The sequence below is a fragment of the Meles meles genome, chromosome 15, assembly GCF_922984935.1.
Source record: "Meles meles chromosome 15, mMelMel3.1 paternal haplotype, whole genome shotgun sequence".
Lineage (NCBI taxonomy): Eukaryota > Metazoa > Chordata > Mammalia > Carnivora > Mustelidae > Meles > Meles meles.
The window spans coordinates 7,871,714-7,883,807 of record NC_060080.1 but is presented as its reverse complement, the minus strand read 5'-3'; the positions used below and the strand labels follow the sequence as shown (position 1 = coordinate 7,883,807).

General features: G+C 35.4%; 1 protein-coding gene across 1 annotated transcript in view; it reads left to right on the top strand.

Moving 5' to 3' along the window:
- The window catches only part of ROCK2 (Rho associated coiled-coil containing protein kinase 2), a 134,588-nt gene that overhangs the window by 71,254 nt on the left and 51,240 nt on the right, over positions 1-12,094 (top strand). The window contains 2 exon segments of the mRNA XM_045979718.1: positions 2,770-2,907; positions 11,820-12,080. Coding sequence (XP_045835674.1) covers positions 2,770-2,907; positions 11,820-12,080 — 399 coding nt within the window.

The following is a 12,094-nucleotide window of genomic DNA, read 5'->3' as shown; positions in this document are numbered from 1 at the left end:
AGAAGGTGTTAAATACGGTTGAAGTATGAACGAGGGAAAGAAATTGATGAAATTTAAATTGGGAGGGTGGTTGTAGGCTAGATCATTTAGAGCTCAGTAGGTTTTCGTCAGGAGCTCAGTGTCCTCCTCTTCTTTCATCCAGCCCTCAGTAGGATGACCATATAATTTGTTGTACAAATAATGGCATACTTCTGAGTGAGAAGGAGCAGTCACTGCATGGGAGACTGTGCTGACCAATGTAGTCTGGCCCTGTTCTGGGGAAATCTTCCTAAATGTGGTTATACTTAGGTAGAAATGGCATAGATAAGTGGTTACTAGCATGGGTTCTGGATGCAGACTGCTGTACCTTCATTTTAATTTTCTTAGAAGGATTTTATTTATCTGTTTGTGAGAGAGAGAGAGTGCAAGTGCACAGGGAAGGGCAGAGGGAAAGGGAGAGGAAGAGAGAATCTCACACAGACTCTGCGCTGAGCGAACACAGAGCCTGACATGGGGCTCGATCTCATGACCCTGAGATCATGACCTGAGCTGAAACCAAGAGTCTAACATAACCAGCTGTGCCACCGAGGGACCCCAGACTACTGTACCTTTAAATCTTGATTTCTACTTGTTGTATAACCCTCAGCAAGTTAATTTCTCTGTGCCTCAAATTTCTCATTTGTAACATGAGGAAGTAATACCTCATTAGGATTGTTATGAAATTAAATAATACAGTTATGAAAATACACTGTGCCTGGTATATAGTAAGCACCCACTCAGTAAGTTCATTCTTTTTCTTTTTTTTTTTAAGCTTTTATGTATTCATTTGACAGAAATCACAAGTAGGCAGAGAGGCAGGCAGGGTTGGGGGGGGGGAAGCAGGCTCCCCGCTGAGCAGAAAGCCCAGTGCGGGGCTCGATCCCAGGACCCTGAGATCACAACCCGAGCAAAAGGCAGAGGCTTAACCCACTGAGCCACCCAGGCACCCCAGTAAATTCATTCTTTTAGCAAATATTTATTTGCTAAAATAAATACTTTTTAATACAATATATGATATATATATTATATAAATATGTTATTATGTGCCAGGCATTTTACTAAGCACTGTGGATTAAGCAGTGAAGTCCTTGCCTTCATTGGGCTTAATTTCTAGTACAGGACCTAATAAAATAAAAGTAAAAAAAGAAGGTGTAAGGTGGTAGTAAGTGCAATGGATCAAAAGCAGGAAAAAAAGAACGGAATAGGCATGGGCAGCAGAGGGTGGCTGTAAAATGAAAAATCGAAGTAGCTTGATCAGAGCAGGCCTTACCTAGAAGGTAACATCTGGGCAGGGATCTGAAGGAGGTGAGGACTTGGCTGATTCCAGGCAGAGAGAGTAAGACATGTAGAGATGAAATGAGAAACCACGGGGCGCCTGGGTGGCTCAGCGGTTTAAAGCCTCTGCCTTTGGCTCGGGTCATGATCCCAGAGTCCTGGGATCGAGCCCCGCATCGGGCTCTCTGCTTAGCGGGGAGCCTGCTTCCTCCTCTCTCTGCCTGCCTCTCTGCCTACTTGTGGTCTCTATCTGTCAAATAAATAAATCTTAAAAAAAAAAAAAGAAATGAGAAACCACTGGGGTTTTTAAGCAGGAGTGACAGGAAATGGTTTATGTTTTTGAAGGATCACCAGACTGTGGGTGGGTGAGAGTGACAGGGAAGCCAGTTGAGGTTATCGTAGGTAATGGACATAAATGATTTAGACCAGGAGATAGTTAGAAATGATTAGATTCTGAAACTGTTTTAAGGTAGAACTGAAGTGATTTGCTGGTGAGTTTGATGAGCTATGTGAGAGAAAAAGAGGAGCCAAAGATTTTTAGCCAGAGCAACTAACTGGAAGGATGAGGAGGCCGTTTACTAAAATGGGCAAGACTGTAGAAGGAATAAATTTGGGGTGAAGATTTGGAGTTCAGTTTTTTTTGAACTCTTGTTAGATACCCAAGTATAAATGCTAGCAGTCAGTATTTATTATTAATTATTCAGCAAATGTTAACAGTTATAATCGTTAGGTATTTGTTGGCTCTGTGGTAGAGTTTGCTTTGGTATATTTAGGATTAAAATGATGGTCAAAAAAAGATAGTGTTTTTGCCCTTGTGGAAGTTACAATCTAATAAGGAAGATAAGAATTGACCAAATAGGGACGCCTGGGTGGCTCAGTTGGTTCAGTGATGTCTGCCGTTGGCTCAGGTTGAGTCCTGTGTTGGGCTCCTTGCTCAGCCTGGAGGTGGCTTGTGCACGTGCGTGCTCTTTCTCTCTGACAAATAAATAAATAAAATCTTAAAAAAAAAAAAGGAATTGATCAAATAATCATATTGTTGGTAGTTTTTTTTTCTTAACATAAAAAAACCTGTTAAGTAGGATACTTTGAAAGAAATAAAGATGACTTTAAATCACAAATAACTCTTCATATCTAAATTTATTAGGTGTGTTCAGATAGCGATACATGTACATACCTCAAAAGTTTCTCATTTAACAATATCTTGTTTTTAAAATTGGTTAGCTTAAATAACATTAAGGAATGAAGCTTTATGAATTCATGGAACCTAGCATTTAAAGGTATTGTGTATTTCATGAAATTTTTAGGCTGTTGGGAATTTTTTCTTCTTTTTTCCCATTAAAAATGTAATGCTTTTAAAACTTTTTATTAGTTAGCTAAAGATCATTTTGTTTTATAACTGAAGTCTTTAATAATAGAATTATAATATGATCTGTTCACCTTTCACAACATTATTTTTGTGTTTTAAAAAATCTACAGGTTCGTCATAAGGCATCACAGAAAGTTTATGCTATGAAGCTTCTTAGTAAGTTCGAAATGATAAAAAGATCTGATTCTGCTTTTTTCTGGGAAGAGAGAGATATTATGGCCTTTGCCAACAGTCCGTGGGTGGTTCAGGTAAGCATACAGACTTTTGTAAGTTTATTTTCCTCTTACTGTAAGTGCTTATTATTTGTAAGATATGATTTGGCATGCTGAAAATCCTGTATCTTACATAGTAACAGTACATCCTTTTTAATAAGGTCAGATTCAGTATGTTTAATGTTCCTAAATAGATGTCATATGGACATGACATGTAATACTTAAATTGGTGTATGAAAGCAATTATTATTTGCAACTTCTAAAAAAATTCCTTTATGAACAATTAGATTGATTACCAGAATGCCATTATTCCCTGCCTACACTCTCATGATTTACATAATAGGAACAATAATCAGCCTGTCTCAAAAACCCAAAACTTCTCCTCTGGTCCTTTATATATATATTACCTACAATATAAGGCAGTATTGTGCTTCCTAATTGAGCCTCTTACTTGACTATAAACTAAGGAATTTGTGGTTGTATTTTGCCTCCTTTTCAATTATATCCCTCATTAACTTTGCTTCTCTAAAGATGCTTTTATACTAATATCTAATTCTGCAGACATTTTTGAACAAGTCCATGAATAAGATTAGGTATGTACCAGTTCATGTTCAGAATGCTTACTTAATGATTTGGGAGTTCTATACTTTGCTTGTGGAAGGCAATTTGCAGGTACAATATATGCCGCATGGATGGCTATGTAATTTAAAAGCTCATTATTACTACTTTTTTAATGATGTGGAGCCCCAATTCTCTTTCTCTCGACTTTTTTATTGTAGCTAGTGAATAGAAATTCTGATATGTATAGCTAAAACTAAAATTTTTGTAGCAAATTATATATTGTGATAATGTAATTAAGGAATGATGGTAATAAATTATTCCCTTTTAGCTTTAAATTTCTTTCATAGCAACAGAATCATTGCCATTTCTAGTTTATCAGTTCATAAATGGATGTCTTTGATCTTTAATTCTGCAAAGTGGATGTTTTTAAAGTGTTCATTGAGATAAAGAGTTAATGGATGTGTGGAAACCAGTTAACAGTGAAACATTGTAAATTGAAAAAGTAATACTGTAATTTTGTTAATTTAGTAAGGATTTCAAAATGGTAATATTCTAGTTAAGTCATTCCTCCACCACCAACTCCCCAGTCATTCTTCTTTTATTATAGTGACTGGAATAATTCTATAAAGAAAATATTCCCCTATTTACTATTTGGTTACCCAGTAGTATAATTCACAGGGGAAGGACAGGATAAATACTTTATTCTTTCCTTATATTTACCAGTTTTCAAAGTAAGGGATTAGTTTCCTTTTATCCTCTAAAGGTGAACAGTTTTGAGGGAGTTATCAGTTTGAACTCACGGATTTAAAACCTATTTGATGTGTGTTAGTCCTTTGAATATCTTATTGATGCCCACATTGTGACACCTTTGGCAAGTGACATCCTGTTTGGGTTAATTCCTGAGTCCTTTGGACATAGCTGTGACAGCCTTTGATAGCTTGCTATCTGACACAATAGGATGTTCCAGACCAATCTTGTACATTAACTGTGCTTATAGGTCCATCCTTTTTACACATGTGAATATTTCCTTGTAAAAGATTCCTAGCATTGGGTTTGCTAGGTCATATGATGTGCACATTTGACATTTCAATAGATAGTGCCAAATTGCTTTGTAAAAAAAAAAAAAAAAGGTTTTTACAAGTTTATATTACTCTAATTATTTAATATTTTTATATCAGTACATTTTAGCCAATACTGGATATTGTAGTTATTTAAAATTTTTGTTCGTTTCATCTTCAAGAAGAAAAGATGTTAATGTGCTAAAGTACATTTCTTTGGTTAATGACGAGGTTCAAGATATTTCATATGTTTATTAGTGATTTGTATTCCATTTTTCTGTGTGTTGTTTTACTTTTTAAAAATTGATTTATTAGCATGCTGATAGATCCTGTACATGAATATACATATGTTGGAAATATATTCTGTGTTACATCTGTTGGAAATATATTCTCTTGAACTGTTACTTGTCTGTTGCTTACTGAGTTTTTAAAAGTAGATGTAATCAAATCTATGTATTCTATAGTTTGATTCTTGCTGGGGAATACTTCCCCAGCCCAATATAATGAAAATATTCTCTTATACTTTAGCTTTTTTATATTTTAATTTTGGGAGGGGTAGGAGTCTCTTTCTGAGTCACCAGGAATTAATTTTTTTATATGAAGTAAGATTTGTTTTCCCCAAAAGAGCAGCCACTTTTCCCAGGGCCATTTGTAGAAAAGCCCATCTTTTCCCATGAAGTAAATGAGATGTCCTTTATATCATAGACTAAATTACCATATACACATGAATTTCTTTTGACTCTGTTCTATTACTTTGATTTGTTAAGCACTAAAAAAATCACATTTTAATTTCTGTAGTTTTTCATGTATTTTGTAGGGCAAGTCTTCTCATTGTTCTCTTTTATAGTATTTTTGTGGAAATTCTTAACATTTTTTCTGTGAAGTTAGAATTAGCCTTTCATTCTGTTAAAAAAATGCATTTAAATTTTTTTCTTGCATTGCTTTAATTGGTAGATTTTTTGGATTGTTTTGATTATTTTGAAATATTAAGTCCTCTCATAACAATATAGTATATATCTGTGTATAGAGCTTGATTTTCAGTAAAGCCATGTTACTTTTTCTCATCAGATATGTTCAGAAGAAACTTGTGCATAAGAAAACTAGTGTTTGAATATGTAGATATTACAAGATGCAAAAGACCCAGCATTGGTTCAGTCTTTCAGTACAGTGTTGAGTTAGTAGAAGTTTTTTATCCTTATCTTTTTTATTATGTTAAACTTCATTGGGTAGTCCTCTAGTATTTAACGATTAAATCTGGTATTTGCTGCAGTTTCCTGGTTAAGACAGTAAAGCTATCCATGTTTAGCTTCCCAAGTATTTTTTAATACTTAATAAGATTACAGGAATAATATTGAAGTATTTGAAGTATGTTCTTCAGCTGCTTTTATGATGGTTTTCTTGTTTAATCTGTTATTATAGCACACTAAGAAAAATAAATTTCAAGGTAGTATAAAATAAAAAGTAAATGCTATTTGCTATAATTTTATATTCTCCATGGAGTATTGAATTTGATTTACCAATATTTTAAGTAATTGTCCGTCTATTTATGTGACATTTGATCTTTGCTTTAATTCAGCTTTTTTTAACATTAGCTTTTTTGGGTTGGTTTTCATATTCTGGTGAGACTACCCTAATAAACATAGTTGGGAAGTACAATACTTTTTTCTGAGCTTTGGTACAGTTTATATAAAATAGAAGCTGTTCATTCCTTGAGACTGGATTGAACTTGCTTGCATACCTTTCAGGGAAAAGTTTTCAATATACTTAATGATAATTTTTTACCACTAATATTTATTATGATAGATTCTAAACATCCCAAAGTAGAAAGAAGGTGTATTGAATCCCCATGTACTATTCAGTTAGCTTCAACAGTTACCAGCCGTGGCTAGTCTTATTTCAGTCACACCAGAAATTGGCAAACTTCTTTTGTAAAGGAGCAGATAGTACCTACTTTAGGTTTTGTGGCCCAAGGGATAGATAGAATGTTGATAACTTACATAATGAGAAAACAGATTTCTACAGATTTCTTACTGAGGAAATTCAAAATGTGATAATAAGTACAATTTTTAAAAAACAAGCCTCTTAAGAAGAATGAACTTGTTTTCTGGGGCAGTAACATTTTGTTTAATTGAGGTTCACAATCAGTGTTTCCTATCAATATTGTAGATGTTCTGTTAATGTGTGATAAGATTTTCTGACATAACTCATCTTATTAGAAAATATCTTTTCACGTAGGTTAGGTACTGCCAAATACTATTATCCACTGGCATATGATTTATTTTTTATTAATAGACTTTTTTTTTTTTAAGATTTTATTTATTTGACAGAGAGAGATCACAAGTAGGCAGAGAGGCAGGCAGAGAGCAGAGGAAGCAGGCTCCCCCCTGAGCAGAGAGCCTGATGCGGGCTTGATCTCAGGACCCTGAGATCATGACCTGAGCGGAAAGCAGAGGCTTAACCCACTGAGCCACCCAGGCGCCCCAATAGACTTTATTTTTTAAACAGTTTTACATTTACAGAAAAATCGAGCAGATAGTAGAGAGCTCCTATATCCTCCCCTCAACCCAGGGTAGTTTCCTCTATTAACATCATACTTTAGTAAGGTACATTTGTTACAATGTATGAACCAATATTGATATATTATATTAACTAAAGTCCATAATTTATTCAGGTTTTCTTGGTTTTTAACCTAATGCTTTTTTTTCTGTTGTAGGATTCCATCTAGGGTAGCATGTTATATTTAATTATATCTTTTTAGCCTCCTCTTGGCTGTGGCAGTTTCTCAGACTTTTTTCCTTGTTTTTGATGACCTTTAAAGCTTTAAGTATTACTTGTCAGTTATATTGTATGATGTGTATAGACTTATTAGAATTTGATGTTTTTCTCATTGTTTAGACTAGGGTTATGAGTTTTTAGAGAAAGACTATAGAGGGAAGGTACCATTTTCATCATGTATCAAGGGTGTATACCAATACTTTATTTGTAACTGTTGATGTTGACCTTGAGCATATGATTCTGATTGAGCCTATTTATCATTTGGAAGACAAATGATAATGTTAAATTCTTGTCTGGATATTTACCTTTTAGCAAAGTCATTACATTGCAGGTTTGTCACTTCCAACTGAAGGTTAGGCAGAAGCTTCTCAATTGCAGAGTTTGTTTATTTATTTAAAAGATTTTATTTATTTATTTGAGAACCAGAGAGCATAAGCAGGGGGGGCAGCGGAGGGAGAAAGAGAAGCAAGCTCTCTCCTGAGCAAGGAGTCCGATGTGGGGCTCAATCTCAGGTCCCTGGGATCATGTCCTGAGCTGAAGGCAGGCACTTAAATTGACTGATCCACTCAGGTCCCCCTCAGTTGCAGAGTTTAAATGGATTTTAAAATATGGATATTTGCGTTGCACTTATATTCAAGTCAAAAAATTGCTGTTGGAACTGTGGGACTGTCATTTGAGCTCAGAAAATACATTCATTGCCAATTTGTGTAGGAGTGGAGATCTTCCTTCTTGTTTTGATTTTAATAGCATGGGAAGCATAAAAAGTAGCTTGATGTTAATTGTCATTAAAGGAAAGCTTAAGTTTTGTGGGGCACCTTGGTGGCTCAGTCAGTTAAGCATCTGACTAGATTTTGACTGGAGTCATGATCTCAGGATGGTGAGATCGAGCCCCGCCTCTGGCTCCATGCTCAGTAGGGAGTCTGCTTGGGGTTCTCTCTCCCTCTCCGTCTGCCCCTTCCCCTGTGCATGCTCTCTCTTGCATGAACTCTCTCTCTAAAATAAATAAAATCTTTACGAAAAGTTTAAGTTTTGCGTATAAGCACTATTTCACCTTGTCATTTTAGGTTGTATTAATTAAGAACATTACCAAGTCTGTAGCTAGAGCTAATTTAGAAAGCTAGTCAGTATTCCATGATAGTAGTTGAGGGTGGTCTTGATCAGACAAATTTCAGTCCCAGCTCTAAGCTCAGGTAATTGCAATAAAATTTTACCAGTGCTAAGCCATTGAACTGCTGTATGGTTGTGTGAGAATATTCAGCATTTTTTTCTGACAAAAATTCACAGAACAGATGACAATGGTTAAGTCCAAAAGAGCAAATAACAGCCGTTTATCCTAATTTGTTTATTATACGAAGGATTCACATATATTTTCCAGAGTACTTATTGATCGGTATTACAGAGGATAACTACAGATTTTCAGTATCACACATTTTCACAAGCTTTGTAAATTTCTCCAATAAAGCCTTTTTCTGCTCCACATATATTTTTACCACGATCTTTTGTTAACACACCTTACCAGATTCTACTTCAGGATGTACTGAATTAGTGTTTTCTCAACTTCTTTGGAAATATTTTTGTCTGTAGTTCATCTATACAAACTGTTTATAGAGGCTTGTTTTTTTTACTCAAAATTGGCACTTACTCTTCCAATAACTGCTAATGACTGCATAATATCAGTAACATCTGTGGACTTATTAAGAGCCGAGGAAAACCACCCGAAATCATTTGCCTTGTTTTTAAATTGACTACTGATACTGCCACCAGTGTCCTCGACTCTTTGAGCAGCTGTCGTTGAAAGACGGAGTCTTGCATTGATTTTATCTAGATGCGTTTCTTCAGCTGATGCAATCAAACACAACTTAATTAATTCACATTGGTGAATGGCTCTTCTTGCGTGCCTAATAAATAAGCCATCTGGAAACGCTCTTTGGTTTCAGTCTTACATACATTTAGCAAATTTTAGCATTTTCCATCGTTAATTTTAAGCTTTTAATTTTGAAAACATTGCAAGAATTCTTGAAATACTTTTTGTTCTCCTACCCAGTCTTTTCTCCTTTTTCTCCTTCTGAGAGATAGCTGCTGTCCTAAAACTTGCATATGTTTTTTTCTGTACTCAATCCTTCCATTCCTCCTTCCCTGTTAGATCTTCTGTCAAACTTTTTTTTTCCTCAGGTGACTCAGGTTTTTATTTCTCTCTTGAGTCGGTTTATATTTTCTGCAACTGTATCTGTCTTTTCTTTCAGTTTTCTATTGACTGGAGTATATGTAAATTTTTTAGTTAACTTTTTTTTTTGTTTAAAAATAACTTCTTTTTTTTTTAAGATTTTATTTATTTATTTGACAGACAGAGATCACAAGTAGGCAGAGAGGCAGGCAGAGAGAGGAAGAGAACCAGGCTCCCTGCTGAGCAGAGAGCCCAATACGAGGCTCCAACCCAGGACCCTGGGATCATGACCTGAGCTGAAGGCAGAGGCTTCAACCCACTGAACCACCCAGGCACCTCTTTTCTTTTTAATTACTTTCTGCTTTTAAAAAAATTCCCTAGCTCCTGTTTTCTTTGGGTTTATATTGTTCTATTCTAATTTCTTTATCTGCCTAATTTTTATTGTCAGTCTTTATTTTCCAGTGCAGATATCTGCTTGAATATTGGAGAGTGAAAGAAGGAGGGATACTACAAATGCATTTGAAGTTATCCGCATTAATTTTATCATGCTTTCTTAAAAAATGATTTTATTCGTGGGGCACCTGGGTGGCTCAGTGGGTTAAAGCCTCTGCCTTCAGCTCAGGTCATGATCTCAGGGTCCTGGGATTGAGCCCCACATCGGGCTCTCTGCTCGGCAGGGAGCCTGCTTCCTCCTCTCTCTCTGCCTGCCTCTCTGCCTACTTGTGATCTCTGTCTGTCAAATAAATAAATAAAATCTTTAAAAAAAATGATTTTATTCGTGACATACACAAAGAAATACGTAAAACAAGCAGCAGAAAGATTTATCCCAAAGCCAACTCACATCTATTCACAACCCAGCTCAACAAATAAACATTGCTAGACTGCAGAAGTTCTCTTGTGCTCTTTCCCAATCACTACCTCCCTGTGTTCCTCCCAACATAGCCACTCCTCTGACTATTAGTCATCAGTTTCTTGCTTTTCTTTCTAGTGTACCACCTAAACAAGCACTCAGGAACTATAGTTTTCCTGTTTATTAAACTTTATATAAGTGATACCACTGAAGAGCTTTTCTTTTGTATCTAGCCTTTTCTGTTCAGTGATATGTTGACATGAGTTATCTACATTGCTACAGTTTATTAGTTTTATTGCTGTTTCATTCCATTGTATGTATATACCACAATTTGTTGTATATTTCAAAATTTTGTTATAAGTAGTGTAAATGTTTTTTGTTCTGTTGGGTTTATTCCTAGGAGTAGCATTTTTGAGTACTTACAGTCAATCTCAGTGGGTGGTAACAGCGTGTTTTTCAGTGTGGTTACAGAAGTCTAGTTTATACGTTTCCTTTGTCCTTGCTAGCACTTGGTATTATCAGTTCTAAAATTTTTGGTCATTTTTGGTCATTTTTGTGCATGCAAGATGGTATCTAACAGTGGTTTAAATTCATCTTTCTCTAATGAGATTTCATACCTTTTCATCTTTGAGTATCTTCTTTTGTGAAAGGCCTGCTTAACTCTTCTTCATTTTCCTATTAGGTTGTCTCTTCTTTTAAAAGAATTGGTTTGTAGGAGTTCTTTTTATTTATTTTGAATATGAGTTCTTGGTTTTGTTCTGTGTTTGTTTGTGGAGACCTTTTCTGTTTGCATTGCGTGCTTCTGGGTGTGGGTTGGGACATGTTGGGTGGAATGTACAAATAAATTTTCTTCTGAATTTGTGGGGTTCCCATGCCTCTGGGGAGTCAGTAGCATCCCTGGCTTGGTGTGATCTGGTCCCAGTGCCACTGTTCTAGTCTGGGAGCCACTTGCTGCTTATGAGCAAGGTGATAGGGAATAGGAGAGAGAAGGCCCTGTTCTAAGTGTGGCTACCGGTAGCTCACTCCTTTCCAGTGGTATGAGGCTTACTCCCTCTTCTTACACCTATTGAATGTGGTATCTTTTAGGTTTTTCTGAGCCACGCCTACCTCCTCAGCTTTCTTTTTTGTGAATTATGTACAGTAGCTTATTTTGTTTTCAGAAAGCTGTTTTTTAAAATTATGAATTCTTTTGTCATTCTTTTCATCTTTTATGTCCCTCATTCAGTTTCTCTTTTAAAATACCTTTGTTTAAATAAATTCTTGTATTCTCTAAGAGGGAAAATTATTCATTTATGTATGTTTTTCAGCATAAAGAAGTTAACTATATAAAAAGTTTCATCTGATACCTGTTTTTCCATTAGGAATATCCAAATCTAAAAATCAAAGGTTTCATAAAATTCAACTCTTTTGGTTGGAAAATAATTTGTCTTTTTCAGTAGTAATAAATTTTTGGGTTTTGTTCCATTTATGCTTTTGGTTTTTTGTCTTTGTTTTTTTTTCTTAAATTTTTTTTTTTTTCCTTTCTCGTTTTGTTTTACAGCTCTTTTGTGCTTTTCAAGATGATAAGTATCTGTACATGGTAATGGAGTACATGCCTGGTGGAGATCTTGTAAACCTTATGAGTAACTATGATGTACCTGAAAAATGGGCCAAATTTTATACTGCTGAAGTTGTTCTTGCTCTGGATGCCATACACTCCATGGGCTTAATTCACAGAGATGTAAAGCCTGACAACATGCTCTTGGATAAACATGGACATCTAAAGTTGGCAGATTTTGGCACATGTATGAAGATGGATGAAGTAAGTAATAAGCA